This window comes from Gobio gobio (assembly GCF_949357685.1).
Source record: "Gobio gobio genome assembly, chromosome: 14".
NCBI lineage: Eukaryota > Metazoa > Chordata > Actinopteri > Cypriniformes > Gobionidae > Gobio > Gobio gobio.
In genome coordinates this window covers 22,382,627-22,400,780 of record NC_137107.1, presented here as the reverse complement: position 1 = coordinate 22,400,780, position 18,154 = coordinate 22,382,627, and the positions used below count along the sequence as shown (strand labels likewise).

The 18,154-nt window shown below is 37.4% G+C and overlaps 1 protein-coding gene across 2 annotated transcripts in view; it reads right to left on the bottom strand.

Moving 5' to 3' along the window:
* adamts2a (ADAM metallopeptidase with thrombospondin type 1 motif, 2a) overlaps positions 1-18,154 on the bottom strand; it is a 124,171-nt gene that overhangs the window by 42,381 nt on the left and 63,636 nt on the right. For both annotated transcript variants that reach the window (XM_079835547.1, XM_079835548.1), the window contains one exon: positions 15,830-16,032. In XM_079835547.1, coding sequence (XP_079691673.1) covers positions 15,830-16,032 — 203 coding nt within the window. The remainder of the gene's footprint in view (positions 1-15,829; positions 16,033-18,154) is intronic.

Genomic DNA, 18,154 nt, shown 5'->3' with positions numbered 1-18,154 from the left:
TGTATGAAACTCGGTACACATATAGATCTCATCGGGGCGAACAACTTCCGCACTCATAGTCATAAACTTCGCCCAACAGGAAGTGAGCTATTTTGGGTTGTTCGGAAAACGCATGCTCTGGAATTTAATATACTCCTCCGAGGCAATTGTTTCGATCATTGCCAAACTCGGTCAGCATTAAGACAAGATATTCAGGATGCTAAATTGCGAGCGGATTTTTGATATCTCAATCGGTTTGGCCGTGGCGAAGCAACGAATTTATGGCGAGAAAAGGGAAACAGGAAGTGTGTTATAACTTGTGCAAACATTGACTGATTTGGATGAAACTTCAGCTGTGTGTTTGTTGTAGGAAGCCGATCGCAAGGATATGACGTTTGTGAGTCAAAGTTATAGCGCCACCAACTGGCAGCAGGAAGTGTGTCACTTTTTTAAAAAAATGCTTTAAATCACAGTCTTATTTTGACCCGATTGACTTCAAACTTCATCAGTATAATGTGAAAACATGGCAGATATAGACATATGAATGGATTTCTGAAATTTCCAATACTGTTGCCATGGCAACGTGTCAAAGTTTAATAATGTTTTTGGCTGTTTTTGAGACTCTTAGCATGCTTGAAATTGCATGAAACTTAACACACACATCAGAGATGTTAGTCAGTACACATGGGCAAAGCCTCAGAAACGGGTGGGGATGAGGGGCTCTATAGCGCCACCTTTTGACAAAAGTGGGGGGGTTAGTTTTATCTTCAGTCACCAAACTCGGTAGATATATTGTTCTCTTCGAGCCGGACAACTTTCTAATTTACAGTCATTAGCTCCGACCAACAGGAAGTCAGATATTTTGGTTTGAAGGTGAAAATTTATATAATTCAGGGTCTGAGTTTTTACGTTCTCCTCGTAGGCGATTTATTCAATCTCCACCAAACTTGGTCAACATGAAACAAAGATATGGAAGATGCTAAAATGCGAACGAATATTGGATATCTCAAACGGTGTTGCCATGGTGAGGGATTAAATAAGGACAAAATAAGGGGAACAGAAATTGTCTCATATCTTGTAAAATCATATTTTGATTTCAATTAAATTAAGATTGTATGTTTGGTAATTGAACTTAGATTAATTTAAAATGACTGTACTATTTTTCAGATGAATATATACATATTTTATAAATATTTCTTTGAATCTATTGTGCCTGTCTGTGCTGCCCTTCCCTCAATGAACACAAGATGGCAGCATTGTGTTAGTTTTGAAGCAGGATTAAAAAAAACCTTGTTTCTCTCTCTCTCTCTCTCTCTCTCTCTCTCTCTCTCTCTCTCTCTCTCTCTCTCTCTCTGTGTGCTTCTGTGATTTCTGAGAACCTACATTTGTAGACATTTCATGTGTACCCGTACATATATTGTTCTCTTCGAGCCGGACAACTTTATAATTTACAGTCATTAGCTCCGACCAACAGGAAGTCAGATATTTTGGTTTGAAGATGAATATTTGTATAATTCAGGGTCTGAGTTTTTACGTTCTCCTCGTAGGCGATTTATTCAATCTCCACCAAACTCGGTCAACATGAAACGGAATGACTATACTATTTTTCAGATGAATATATATATATATATATATATATATATATATATATATATATATATATATATATATATATATATATATATATATATATATATATATATATATATATATATATATATATATATATATATATATATATGAACTCAATGTACACAAGATGGCAGCATTGTGTTAGTTTTGAAACAGGATAAAAAAATCCCATCTCTCTTTCTCTCTAAGGGGTTTGTCTGTGTGAGTGTGAGTGTGAGTGTGGTGTGTGTGTGTGTGTGTGTGTGTGTGTGTGTGTGTGTGTGTGTGTGTGTGTGTGTGTGTGTGTGTGTGTGTGTGTGTGTGTGTGTGTGTGTGTGTGTGTGTGTGTGTGTGTGTGTGTGTGTGTGTGTGTGTGTGGCCACCAACTGGCAGCAGGAAGTGTGTCACTTTCAAAAATGCTTTAATTCACTGTCTAGCTTTCTAAACAATGTTTTATTCAAAATGTAAAAATGCAGAATGTTTTCTGTGATGGTAGGTTTAGGAGTAGGGGTAGTGTAGGGGGATAGAATGTACAGTTTGTACAGTATAAAAACCATTAAGTCTATGCAATGTCCTCTGCCTTTCCTTCCCCTCCCCCCCTCACTCTCACTTTCTCACTGTGTGTGTTTGAAGGGGGGTGGGGGTTGGCCGCTTAAGCATGCATCTCTGCCTGTGTGTGTGTGTGTGTGTGTGTGTGTGTGTGTGTGTGTGTGTGTGTGTGTGTGTGTGTGTGTGTGTGTGTGTGTGTGTGTGTGTGTGTGTGTGTGTGTGTGTGCTTGTTTATGTGATTTAAGAGGACACAAATTTGTATGACATGGGTATTACACTGGTATTACATGGTTTATGACATTTCATGTGTCCAAAAAAAACCCAGACTAAACAATGTTTTATTAAAAATGTAAATGCAGAATCTATTTTGAAGATAAAACTTATTCCTATAGTAAAATAAAGTTTCAGACAATGAAATACCAACTCTCTCCCACTGTTTAGATTTTTTTTTAAAATGTTTTTATTCAATCAGAATCTCACTCTCTCTGTCCTTCCCCTCTCCTCCCCTCCCCCTCACTCTCTCTCTCACACTCTCTCTCTCTTTCTCTCTCTCTCTCTCTCTCTCTCTCTCTCTGTGTGTGTGTGACTTTCTCTCTTCATGATGATAATTTAACCCTTTCATATAGGCTTTCACAAATAACTATCACTTTAAATAAAAATGTCATGTGCTGTGTTTGCCAAGATCACGTATGATGCATATGCAGGGTATATGCAGGAATCCTGAAGTAAATTTTAATACCTTTTTAAGACTTTTTTAAGACCTTCTCAAAATATGTAAAGACCTCATCGGCGATGAGAACTACTGTTGAGCAATAAAATAAAAATATATAATCATAAGCTATGACAAAAATATATATTAAATTAGGTGAGTGGATAGTTAAAAGAAATTGCAATTACAAAAAGTAATTCTTGAAAAAACATCTCTGGACTAATTTTTATAAAATCTAATGTTCTAATGTTAATGAAAAGGTACAAATTACTTTGTGTTCTTATTAAATACATTTATAAAAAAACTATTTATATTTAATTTATATATGAATGTAAATAATTATATGGGCCTACACAAATAATATAACATTTCAAGATTTATAGTTTATTGTAAACATAATGTGCAGCTCTGTAAAGGGACAACAAATATATGATAGATACGTGAGAACAAGAATCAAAACTATGAAAATATATTAAAGCGCGGCACAATGTGCTTATGCGCATCCCGGGTGCAAAATGATGCGCTTAAAGCAACATGGAGTCAGAGGGTGCAGTGCAGCGCGAGTGCACATTGAAAAGTTCACGGCATAAAGAGACGATGAGCGTTGAGCGCACAAATCCTAGTCTACTATGTATATCGGTCAGTTTCTTCACAGTTTTAAATTCCGGTTATTGTGCGTGTGATGCCTTGTGTTGTCACCCGGGTGGCGAGCACAACATCGTTCAGAAACCGCTAGATAAACTCCAGGAAGATAAATTATTTTATCTACATATCAAGTATTATAACGGGAATATATCATCTTGGAGTGAGCTTTACCGAACAGCTGACTGACTGTAACCAAACGCGACGCGCAGTTTGAATTCTGAACGGAGAATGATGGACAGCTACAGCGGAGGAAAGACATTCAGCTATGGAATGGCTTTAGATGACTTTGTACTAGCAAATCATAAAATAATAATAATGATTGCTGAAAGATCATGTGACAATATATATTTCTGATGATTATTTAATTACCACGACATGCCTAATCTGAGCAAGGGACTGCCTGTCTTGAGTTTTGTCGACAGACAGCGGTGGCACGAAATTTGACGGATGCGGCCGCTATGCAGGAAAAACCATAGAAAAACCCTGCGGTCATTGTTTAAACTCATCCTTCTCCAACCAGGAGTCCGCAAATTTACATTTCCCCATTTCGGAGTCTGTTTCGCAATGTGTGGAGGGCGACACATCACCTAACCGCGCATTTCGCAAAATATGTGACGTCACCCGTAGACGGTGCGCGCGCCCCGAGCTGATCTCACTGACCGAGCAAACCGGTTTTTTTTTTTATATATAGTTATGGGGATGAAAATAAATATATTCATGAATACTTTTTGGAGTCAAACTCTTTTGACAAAGCTTGAACAAAATGTAATACCTCATAAAATCGTGATTAAGACTTTTTAATACCTTTTAAGGGCCTTCATTTTCCAAAAATGAATTTATCAACTTTTAATACTTTTTAAGACCCCGCGGACACCCTGATATGCATATGAAGAGAAGTGTTACAATAATACAACATCAGCATTTGAATGGTATTGTGAACTCATTCCAATTTGACCTTTGACATCATCTGACATGAAATTAATTTAAATTTATTTGATCTCATAGATGTGGCTGTTGTGGTCATAGCAGCACCAACTGCTGCAGTTAATGTGGTGAATTCAGATGACTTTGACATAGTCCTTTTATGTTTTCCCATTTTAAATGCCTATTGCCTGCAGTGCACAGTTAAGCTGATGCCACCGGCGTGGCGGTGCCACCGGCTTGAGCCCGTCATCGCTGCTCGCAGCTTTAATTATTTTTCTTATCGACTATTCGGGCACTTTTGGGGCCCTTACCATGCTCGAAAACTCTTGAAACTTTGCAGATACATCGGAATCTGCGGCCATCAGAGCCGGGCTGAAGCTGATACCCGGGCGTGGTAGGGGAGCTCAACAGCGCCCCCTATTAAAATTTGGTCTATATATCAAACACACTTGCACGTATATGTATGAAACTCGGTACACATATAGATCTCATCGGGGCGAACAACTTCCGCACTCATAGTCATAAACTTCGCCCAACAGGAAGTGAGCTATTTTGGGTTGTTCGGAAAACGCATGCTCTGGAATTTAATATACTCCTCCGAGGCAATTGTTTCGATCATTGCCAAACTCGGTCAGCATTAAGACAAGATATTCAGGATGCTAAATTGCGAGCGGATTTTTGATATCTCAATCGGTTTGGCCGTGGCGAAGCAACGAATTTATGGCGAGAAAAGGGAAACAGGAAGTGTGTTATAACTTGTGCAAACATTGACTGATTTGGATGAAACTTCAGCTGTGTGTTTGTTGTAGGAAGCCGATCGCAAGGATATGACGTTTGTGAGTCAAAGTTATAGCGCCACCAACTGGCAGCAGGAAGTGTGTCACTTTTTTAAAAAAATGCTTTAAATCACAGTCTTATTTTGACCCGATTGACTTCAAACTTCATCAGTATAATGTGAAAACATGGCAGATATAGACATATGAATGGATTTCTGAAATTTCCAATACTGTTGCCATGGCAACGTGTCAAAGTTTAATAATGTCTTTGGCTGTTTTTGAGACTCTTAGCATGCTTGAAATTGCATGAAACTTAACACACACATCAGAGATGTTAGTCAGTACACATGGGCAAAGCCTCAGAAACGGGTGGGGATGAGGGGCTCTATAGCGCCACCTTTTGACAAAAGTGGGGGGGTTAGTTTTATCTTCAGTCACCAAACTCGGTAGATATATTGTTCTCTTCGAGCCGGACAACTTTCTAATTTACAGTCATTAGCTCCGACCAACAGGAAGTCAGATATTTTGGTTTGAAGGTGAAAATTTATATAATTCAGGGTCTGAGTTTTTACGTTCTCCTCGTAGGCGATTTATTCAATCTCCACCAAACTTGGTCAACATGAAACAAAGATATGGAAGATGCTAAAATGCGAACGAATATTGGATATCTCAAACGGTGTTGCCATGGTGAGGGATTAAATAAGGACAAAATAAGGGGAACAGAAATTGTCTCATATCTTGTAAAATCATATTTTGATTTCAATTAAATTAAGATTGTATGTTTGGTAATTGAACTTAGATTAATTTAAAATGACTGTACTATTTTTCAGATGAATATATACATATTTTATAAATATTTCTTTGAATCTATTGTGCCTGTCTGTGCTGCCCTTCCCTCAATGAACACAAGATGGCAGCATTGTGTTAGTTTTGAAGCAGGATTAAAAAAAACCTTGTTTCTCTCTCTCTCTCTCTCTCTCTCTCTCTCTCTCTGTGTGTGCTTCTGTGATTTCTGAGAACCTACATTTGTAGACATTTCATGTGTACCCGTACATATATTGTTCTCTTCGAGCCGGACAACTTTATAATTTACAGTCATTAGCTCCGACCAACAGGAAGTCAGATATTTTGGTTTGAAGATGAATATTTGTATAATTCAGGGTCTGAGTTTTTACGTTCTCCTCGTAGGCGATTTATTCAATCTCCACCAAACTCGGTCAACATGAAACGGAATGACTATACTATTTTTCAGATGAATATATATATATATATATATATATATATATATATATATATATATATATATATATATATATATATATATATATATATATATATATATATATATATATATATATATATATATATATATATATATATATATATGTATATATATATGAACTCAATGTACACAAGATGGCAGCATTGTGTTAGTTTTGAAACAGGATAAAAAAATCCCATCTCTCTTTCTCTCTAAGGGGTTTGTCTGTGTGAGTGTGAGTGTGAGTGTGAGTGTGTGTGTGTGTGTGTGTGTGTGTGTGTGTGTGTGTGTGTGTGTGTGTGTGTGTGTGTGTGTGTGTGTGTGTGTGTGTGTGTGTGTGTGTGTGTGTGTGTGTGTGTGTGTGTGTGTGTGTGTGTGTGGCCACCAACTGGCAGCAGGAAGTGTGTCACTTTCAAAAATGCTTTAATTCACTGTCTAGCTTTCTAAACAATGTTTTATTCAAAATGTAAAAATGCAGAATGTTTTCTGTGATGGTAGGTTTAGGAGTAGGGGTAGTGTAGGGGGATAGAATGTACAGTTTGTACAGTATAAAAACCATTAAGTCTATGCAATGTCCTCTGCCTTTCCTTCCCCTCCCCCCCTCACTCTCACTTTCTCACTGTGTGTGTTTGAAGGGGGGTGGGGGTTGGCCGCTTAAGCATGCATCTCTGCCTGTGTATGTGTGTGTGTGTGTGTGTGTGTGTGTGTGTGTGTGTGTGTGTGTGTGTGTGTGTGTGTGTGTGTGTGTGTGTGTGTGTGTGTGTGTGTGTGTGTGTGTGCTTGTTTATGTGATTTAAGAGGACACAAATTTGTATGACATGGGTATTACACTGGTATTACATGGTTTATGACATTTCATGTGTCCAAAAAAAAACCAGACTAAACAATGTTTTATTAAAAATGTAAATGCAGAATCTATTTTGAAGATAAAACTTATTCCTATAGTAAAATAAAGTTTCAGACAATGAAATACCAACTCTCTCCCACTGTTTAGATTTTTAAAAAAAATGTTTTTATTCAATCAGAATCTCACTCTCTCTGTCCTTCCCCTCTCCTCCCCTCCCCCTCACTCTCTCTCTCACACTCTCTCTTTCTCTCTCTCTCTCTCTCTCTCTCTCTCTCTCTCTCTCTCTCTCTCTCTCTCTCTCTCTCTCTCTCTCTCTGTGTGTGTGTGACTTTCTCTCTTCATGATGATAATTTAACCCTTTCATATAGGCTTTCACAAATAACTATCACTTTAAATAAAAATGTCATGTGCTGTGTTTGCCAAGATCACGTATGATGCATATGCAGGGTATATGCAGGAATCCTGAAGTAAATTTTAATACCTTTTTAAGACTTTTTTAAGACCTTCTCAAAATATGTAAAGACCTCATCGGCGATGAGAACTACTGTTGAGCAATAAAATAAAAATATATAATCATAAGCTATGACAAAAATATATATTAAATTAGGTGAGTGGATAGTTAAAAGAAATTGCAATTACAAAAAGTAATTCTTGAAAAAACATCTCTGGACTAATTTTTATAAAATCTAATGTTCTAATGTTAATGAAAAGGTACAAATTACTTTGTGTTCTTATTAAATACATTTATAAAAAAACTATTTATATTTAATTTATATATGAATGTAAATAATTAAATGGGCCTACACAAATAATATAACATTTCAAGATTTATAGTTTATTGTAAACATAATGTGCAGCTCTGTAAAGGGACAACAAATATATGATAGATACGTGAGAACAAGAATCAAAACTATGAAAATATATTAAAGCGCGGCACAATGTGCTTATGCGCATCCCGGGTGCAAAATGATGCGCTTAAAGCAACATGGAGTCAGAGGGTGCAGTGCAGCGCGAGTGCACATTGAAAAGTTCACGGCATAAAGAGACGATGAGCGTTGAGCGCACAAATCCTAGTCTACTATGTATATCGGTCGGTTTCTTCACAGTTTTAAATTCCGGTTATTGTGCGTGTGATGCCTTGTGTTGTCACCCGGGTGGCGAGCACAACATCGTTCAGAAACCGCTAGATAAACTCCAGGAAGATAAATTATTTTATCTACATATCAAGTATTATAACGGGAATATATCATCTTGGAGTGAGCTTTACCGAACAGCTGACTGACTGTAACCAAACGCGACGCGCAGTTTGAATTCTGAACGGAGAATGATGGACAGCTACAGCGGAGGAAAGACATTCAGCTATGGAATGGCTTTAGATGACTTTGTACTAGCAAATCATAAAATAATAATAATGATTGCTGAAAGATCATGTGACAATATATATTTCTGATGATTATTTAATTACCACGACATGCCTAATCTGAGCAAGGGACTGCCTGTCTTGAGTTTTGTCGACAGACAGCGGTGGCACGAAATTTGACGGATGCGGCCGCTATGCAGGAAAAACCATAGAAAAACCCTGCGGTCATTGTTTAAACTCATCCTTCTCCAACCAGGAGTCCGCAAATTTACATTTCCCCATTTCGGAGTCTGTTTCGCAATGTGTGGAGGGCGACACATCACCTAACCGCGCATTTCGCAAAATATGTGACGTCACCCGTAGACGGTGCGCGCGCCCCGAGCTGATCTCACTGACCGAGCAAACCGGTTTTTTTTTTTATATAGTTATGGGGATGAAAATAAATATATTCATGAATACTTTTTGGAGTCAAACTCTTTTGACAAAGCTTGAACAAAATGTAATACCTCATAAAATCGTGATTAAGACTTTTTAATACCTTTTAAGGGCCTTCATTTTCCAAAAATGAATTTATCAACTTTTAATACTTTTTAAGACCCCGCGGACACCCTGATGTGCATATGAAGAGAAGTGTTACAATAATACAACATCAGCATTTGAATGGTATCGTGAACTCATTCCAATTTGACCTTTGACATCATCTGACATGAAATTAATTTAAATTTATTTGATCTCATAGATGTGGCTGTTGTGGTCATAGCAGCACCAACTGCTGCAGTTAATGTGGTGAATTCAGATGACTTTGACATAGTCCTTTTATGTTTTCCCATTTTAAATGCCTATTGCCTGCAGTGCACAGTTAAGCTGATGCCACCGGCGTGGCGGTGCCACCGGCTTGAGCCCGTCATCGCTGCTCGCAGCTTTAATTATTATTATTATTATTATTTTATCGACTTCTCGGGCACTTTTGGGGCCCTTACCATGCTCAAAAACTCTTGAAACTTAGCACACACATCGGAATGCGCGGCCATCAGAGCCGGGCTGAAGCTGGTACCCGGGCGTGGCAGGGGGGCTCGACAGCGCCCCCTAAAGTGGGGTCTGAAAACTTGGTCTATATATCAAACACACTTGCACGTACATGTATGAAACTCGGTACACATATAGACCTCATCGGGCCAAACAACTTTCGTGCTCTAAGTTACGTGTCAGCCCAACAGGAAGTGAGCTAATATGGGTTGTTCTGAAAACACATGCTCTGGAATTTAATATACTCCTCCGAGGCCATTGTTTCAATCAGTGCCAAACTCGGTCAGCAAGAAGTCAAGACACAGAGGATGCTAAATTGCGAGCGTATTTTTGATATCTTAAACGGTTTGGCCGTGGCGAAGCAACGAATTTATGGCGAGAAAAGGGAAACAGGAAGTGTGTAATAACTTGTGCAAACATTGAATGATTTGGATGAAACTTCAGCTGTGTGTTCGTTGTAAGAGGCCGATCACATGGATATGACTTTTGTGAGTCAAAGTTAAAGCGCCACCAACTGGCAGCAGGAAGTGTGTCACTTTCAAAAATGCTTTGAATCCCCATCTTATTTTCACCTGATTGACTTCAAACTTCATCAGTATAATGTGAAAACATGACAGATAGAGACATATGAATGGATTCCTAATATTTCAAAAAATGTTGCCATGGCAACATGTCAAAGTTTAATAATGTTTTTGGCTGTTTGTGTGCCCTCCCCTCTATCACCACAAGGTGGCAGTGTTGTATTATTTTTGAAACTCCCTTTCTCTGTATGTGTGCTTGTTAATGTGATTCATGAGGACACAAATGTGTATGATGACATGGGTATTACACTGATATTACAACGTAGTGGTTAATGTGGACATGAACTATGACACTATATCACTACAGGACTAATTTTCTAAATGACATTTGAGTTACAATTCTTTTCACCTGACAGCCGTGATTTCATGTACTCATTCAGACAGAACTCTTTTTTTAAAACAGAGGAGTGTGAGTGTGTTTTCTATACATGTGCTTTACAGAAGGTCATGTGCTGTGTTTGCAAAGATCACTTTTGACACATTTGTCTTTAAATTCATTATTTACTGACATAGTTCAAATTTATAAATAAAAAAAAAATTCACATTATTTTCTACAAGTGTCTGTTTATAAGTGTCTTTTTTCACAGAAAGTTTGTTTGAACGTGAATATTTGTATAATTCAGTTTCTGAGTTTTTACGTTCTCCTCCGTAGGCGATTTATTCAATCTCCACCAAACTCGGTCAACGTGAAACGGAAGCTTAACGCATTAAAAATATTTAACGCAAATAACGCAGCGTCCGTTTTTATATCCATTTTTGCTTAGCGTTACATGATCACGCTCCTATTCATGTAAATGCTTCCAAGCGCGACAAGACACAAGAGAACACGCTGTATGCCAATGTCCTGTGTGTGTGTGTGTGTGTGTGTGTGTGTGTGTGTGTGTGTGTGTGTGTGTGTGTGTGTGTGTGTGTGTCAGTGTCCTGTCTGTGTGTGTGTGTGTGTGTGTGTGTGTGTGTGTGCAGGCCCGTCGCGACAAGGCAGGCAAACCAAGCAATTGCTTGGGGCCTCGAGCTGGCCTGGGGCACCAAGACAGCGACAGGTTAAGAATAAAATGAAACGACAAACTGTGTGAGCGCCCCATTGATAGTCAATGCAGTAAAGTGCAATGACACTGTTATCGGGATCCCCCTTAAGGGGCCCCTCTCAGAAGTCGCTGACAGCAGCCAGCCACAACCACGCGATCTCTGCTGCGGCAAAATACAAAACAACCTCGGATTTGAAGCGGAATTTTATGCTTCAGGAAGCCAGAAAAGAAAAAAGAGAAAGGAAGAGGAGGATAAGAAAAAACAAGATAGTGGTATGTGATAAATTACACTGGATAAAATAGCTCTACTTGTCTTGTACAAAAAAAGTGTAAGTTTGCAGCAGGTAGGCTAGCAAAAATATGTTTATGTTAGCTATCGTTACCTGCCTGACGGCAAATGCTGCTTGTAACGAACAGTTAGTGCAACTTTTTTTTCGAACAGACGGAATGACATGAGATTGCTATAGCTTTGTAATAGGTTTTGATGAAAGTGGCATAGCATGCTCTACTAACCATTATTTATGCTATGCATAAATAACCTGGAATAGTTAATATAGCATGCTATATTAACAATTATTATAAACATTATTTAACCAGAAAGAGGCAGAGGAACATGATTTTTTTCATAGCTTATCTTAATGTGCTAGTGTCGGGATATATACGGTAGTGACAGTTTATGCAAATATGACATTATTTTTATGAGTTACCAATAGATCTTGAACAATTACTTTATTCTGTGGCAATTTTTACACTGTTACATTTTGAAGTACAGTATCAGGACAACCCACATGTTTGACTGGTACTGTTTACATGTTTTACTGGTACTGCCCACGTTTTACTGGTACTGTTTATTAAACTATTTAACAAGGTATTATAGTCATCGGTTGCAACTTTACAATAACCATCCAGATAATGTTTATAGACAGTTTACAAAACAACTAGTAACCCTAAAGTATTCCCAAAGTGTTAGGAATATCTGGTCCGTCTATCTATGTAAATGTAATGTTTATAGATGTTTAAAAAATGGTTACTTAAAGGTTTAAAAAAAAATGTAATGATACAGTGGTGTTTTTTGCAAATGTTTTCAAATTTTATGCACAGTATTTGCAACAACAGTATTTGCACTGTAAACCTTTTTATTAATATATAGTGTGGGTGAACTTAAACTGTATGGCTATGCTGCGGTATGCTCTGTGTGTGTGTGTGTGTGTGTGTGTGTGTGTGTGTGTGTGTGTGTGTCTGTCAGTGTCCTATCTGTGTGGATGCGTCTCATGTCAGCTAATCAAGGGACACTGACACACACACACACACACACACACACACACACACACACACACACTCGACGCATAGATAGACTCGCGTCAGTTTCCTGCTCACATCGAGTTCTCTTTTGCTCTTGAACAAACAATAACACAGAGGATTTTGAGTATTCTCATATTAGAGTCTTAAATTAGTTAAATAACGTCTTAAATGAACTTTAAAGAGTTGTGAGGAAATGAGATGCGCGGGACCGCGCGTGAGATCCGCGGTTGTTCTTAAAGTGACAGGAGCACTGATGATGCCTGTCATTAATGTTCATCAAAGAACAACGGGAATAGAGAAAATTGTAGCTTTAATGATGATTCATCTATATTTCATTTATTATTTATGCAGTTAAGGAAGGTTTGATAACTATTACATTTCTGTATAACAGGGAAGGCCATGGGTAAATATAACATTTATTATTTTGGGATATAATCATGGTATATATAACATAATATATATATAACATATATAGGTGGAGGGGTGTTTATTACAACATAATCATGGTTTATGAAGACATTTCATGTGTCCCCGTAAATCAAAATAGCTTTAACAGCATATTAAACAATTTTTTAATAAAAATGTAAAAATGCAGAATGTTTTCTGTGATGGTAGGTTTAGGGGTAGTGTGTGTGTGTGTGTGTGTGTGTGTGTGTGTGTGTGTATGTGTGTGTGTGTGTGTGCGATATGTAGGCTTAGGGGTAGTGTAGGGGGATAGAATGTACAGTTTGTACAGTATACAAACCATTAAGTCTATGGAATGCCTGTCTTTCCCCTTCCCCCTCTCTATCTGTGTGTGTGTGTGTGTGTGTGTGTGGGGGGGGGGGTCTCTCTCTCACCCTGTGAGTTTGTGTGTGTGCCTTTCTCTCAGTCCTTACCCTCCCCCTCACTCTCACTCTATCATTGTGTTTGTGTGTGTGTGTGTGTGTGTGTGTGTGTGTGTGTGTGTGTGTGTGACTTTCTCTCTTGATCATAATTTAACCCTTTCATATAGGCTATCACAAATAACTATCACTTGAAATAAAAACGTCATGTGATGTGTTTGCCAAGATCACGTATGATGCACATGTCTTTAAATTTATTATTTACTGATATAATATAAATGTATTAAAACATAAATTTCACATGATTTTATAAAAGTGGCTATTTATAATAAACTTCCATAAAATGTAGACACGCATCTTACTCTTACCTGACACTGATATTAAAATCATCTTTGCAGTTTCTGTACTACAAACACCTTGAATTAAATACTGGCCTTCTGGACTTACAAAATTTTGAGCAGGAAAAGATAACTTTTATCTATTTTATCCTATGATATTAAAATTAATCTAGATTTAAATTACATCATGGGTGTGGCTTGTGGTGAAAGTGGCACCAGTTGCTGCGGTAAATGTGGCATATTCGAGCGATTCTAAAATATTCTCCTGTTTAAATGCATATTGCCTGCCGTGCACAGTTAAGCTGATGCCACCGGCGTGGTGGTGCCACCGGCTTGGGCCCGTCATCGCTGCTCGCAGCTTTAATTCAAATTGCATTTTGTACCTTGCCACAAGGGGCACTATTGTAAACAGACACTAGAGTAAACGTTTTTCTTCTATGGTTAGTTTTATTTGAAAAAGTTAGCATGTTTATAGCTAGCTTGCTAAACAGATCTGGCTTATTGTGACAGGCATTTGAAGGTAATTCTGAGGTTTGTTACCACCGCAGCAACGTAAAAGTTTGCGTTAAGTATCTTCAAATTTACTACGGGACACTGGGTCTGGTTTTTTTTTGCGCACTACTATAAAGTCCCTGACCAAAATGAGACTAAAATGAAATAGAAAAAGGAGGGAAAGACAGAAAATGTTTAGTTGTGCAGGTTTGACGGCAAGTTCATTGCAAGTCTGGTCTTGTCGAGGATCTCAAGTACATCAATCTTTCAGGTAGGAAACCCTGACAGGGATGTGGATGTAATTTCTTGACTTGGAGCAGTTGTCAGGGAAACAGATGGAGGTTTGGCTCAACCTCCGACATCCGAGCGTTGTATACAGTAATACAAATTTTTCTCTTTTGAGTTTGAAGAAATTCATGTGAATGCCTGTCTGATATAATCATCGTTGGATATAACAATTATGCTGTCTGAAAAGTGACATTGTGGGATATTTTTTGGATAAGTGTTGATGTGTTTACATAATCCGCAGAACCAAACAGTTCCTAAAGTAAATTACTTGTCATTTAGCTGACAAATAATTAAACAAATGCCATTTAGCTGTCTTTTATACAAAGTAACTTGAAGGAGAAAAACACTTTCCCTGTTCACCCAAAAATAAAAACTCTGTCATAATTTACTACTCAGCCTCAAGTTGTTGATGTTCCTCATTTTGTCTTTAACCCACAATTTCCTTTTTTTTTTTGCTAAACACAAAAGATATTTTGAAGAATGTTGGTAACCAAACAGTGGATGGGACCCTGTTGACTTCAACCAAGATGATAGTTTGTCCGGACTTTGAAAACAGTTCAAAATAGTTAAAACATCACGCAGTGTTCAAAATTCATTTTTTTTTAACATACAACATAATACTTTTAATAAAATTATAGATGTTTTTATTTTAAAATACAATCTATAATAACAATATATGTTTACAATATAATAAAAAATAATGTTGATTAACATCACGGTTATATGTTTACAAAATATATTCACAATATATATGGAGGCATTTTGCAAAAGTGAATTTTATATATATTAAATAGCCTCATTATTAAATCAAATATACACGATAAAAAAAATATACACGAACATACAACATCCATTTAAGCATGCATGTTTATTTTAGTCGTTCCGTCCGTGAAATACTACAGCATGTAAAACATTTAAATAAATATCAGTAAATAAGTTAAATATTAGTTTAAAATATTCGTTTTATATTTCCCCACAGAGATGCGTCATATGCCGCTTTGTGCTGAAAGGGTTGTAGGACACGTTTGCCCTGCCCGGCAAAGAAGATTACCACGACGATTGCGTATTTCCGGTCACAAATACGGAAGTTGTGAGAAAGGTCTACAGATAACCTTTATTTTTTTTATAAAATGTGGGGCAAACTGACGTTAGAGTATTAGGGTCAGAACCTGAAGCAGAACCTTAGAACCTGAACCATTAGCTGCCACTTCAAACACAAAATGTGTACAAATACACAAATATTTATATGAAATCTAGTGTAAATGCTTTCAAATGGGATTTGGGAAACTTACAATGTTCATGAGGGTTAGGAGGTACTTCTGGATGTGCTCTCTGCCGTGAAACATCACCACAGAGCAGTCCACCCCCAACAGAACCTCGATGTTAAAGATCTCATCTTCATACGTCTCTCTGCGTGTCCGTGTATTGCTCTTCATTTTCTTCTTAACATGGTGGGGTAAATACTCCATTCCAGCCAGACCACCCAAAAGGGAACCTGCCAAAAATACACACAAAGAGTATCATTTAAAGAGGTCAAATCACGGGGAATCAAAGTTCCCATGATCTTTTGAGTACAATGAAAACATACTGTAACTTTCAGAACCAGAAGCGGAGCACAGAGGAAACAAATATTAGATAATAACAAAAGAAAATGTATGATGACTCTTGGGGAAAGAGTAGGCCCTTAAAAAGTGTATGCCTAACTTATTAAGGAAATAATATTTAGAATAATAAAATATTAAGTGTGAAGTGAATGTAATGTTTTCAGACAATTAATTGTATGATATTTGTAATTAAATGAAAATGTATTATAGTTTAAATGTATATTTAATGCAATTAGTTGAATTTCAATTAGTTTAATTAGTTGAAAGAGTGTTTTTTTATCCACTTAAGTAGGATTTAAGTACATCTTTAGGATCTAAGGATTTTTGCTTTATCCTCTGCGTTTCCCGCGTTCGTCTATTCTCACCTGAGCTTACGCTATGCCCTACATCATACGTCGGGTCAGAGGTCACCCTTCCGTCAGAACTTGACTCTCTCGTGAATGCGTTTACGGCCATTGCCAGAAGCCAGTGATTATTGTTTATAACGTTTTAAATATGGATATTTTTCTTACAAAAACCCATCGTTTTGCTTCAGAAGGCATTTAATAACCTACTGATGTCATATGGATTACTTTTATGATGGATGGATGCACTTTTTGGAGCTCCAAAAAACCATTCACACCCATTATAAAGCTGGGAAGAGCCAAGATATTATTTAATAAAACTCCAATTGTGTTCGGCTGAAAGAAGAAAGTCATATATACCTAGGATGGCTTGAGGGTGAGTAAATTATGGAATAATTTTCACTTTTGTGTGAACTATTCCTTTAAATGAGCCTTGGAAACTAAATTGCCCGTTGTATATTGTTCAGACTGTAGATTAAGATCATACTCAGCCCATTACTGAATATGAAAATAGCTGTACAATGATAAACAAATAAAAGTGTGGAAAAACAGTGGCACTGTGGCAGTATGTTTCTCATTTCATTCGGTACACTCTCTCTCTTGTCATCTAATACACGGCGCAAACACTCTCTCAGCTCAAAGAGCTTTCATGTTCAGATTGGGTGCCACTGAGGCATGTCTCTCAGGCTCTGCCTGTGCCAAAACTACTCGAGCGAGGGACAGTGTGAGGTGAGAGAGAACTAAAACCAATGACAGGCAGAAAAAGATTACTGTGCCAGTTCAGTGATACTTCCCTAACAAAAAAAGAACTGTGGCGTACCAATAATTATCATATTCATTTATCATGGTATTTTACAACACCATGGTATCATGTCCAAAAACATTGTTGCTTTTTCCCTATCCCTGCTATGTGCTCTTCTGTCTGTGTGTTTTAAAAGAAATCTGATGTTTCTTCCCAAGGTGATAAACCTTATGACTACAAATTTTTATATGCCATTTGATGTTCTAATTTAATTTCGGAATTTATTCAGAAGTAATGAGATAATCCTGAAGGAGCGATTCACCAATCAGAGAAGTCGCTGTTACTATGGAAACCAGAATCCCAGCAAAAGAGCTCAGAAGTGACCGCCCACTCCCATCAAGCTCAGTGAATGACATAATCAGTTCTCCCGACGCTGTCAAACAACTTGTATATGTTGGAATATTTTGCAAAACAACTTCAAATGTATGGTATTTTATACCTTATATTCAATCACTTAAAGTTATACTATATTTAATTGGCAGAACCTGGGCTGCGTTCAGCCCCGACAAAACGTTGCAAAACGTTTTTTAAACGGTAACGGTGCTGCGTTGAACACCCTGTTCTGTTGACGCAAGAGTTGTAACTATGGCAGCCGAGAAGGCCATTCTTTGTGTTCTTTTTGTGGAATTTTCGGAGCCTGATGAAATCGATATAAATACGTGTTTAATACTGCAAAATACATGCAATCACTGCCCTTGCCGTCCAGAATAAAAGACAACATCCCAATCCCATTTAATGAACCTTTTTCATCTCCATGGTAATCAATTCTAACTTAAATCATTTTATTTCTTACTTTTTTAATAGCTTGTATTTTCTTTCTCACTTTATGTCAAGCAATTACCATATATGAAATTTGGTATATAAATA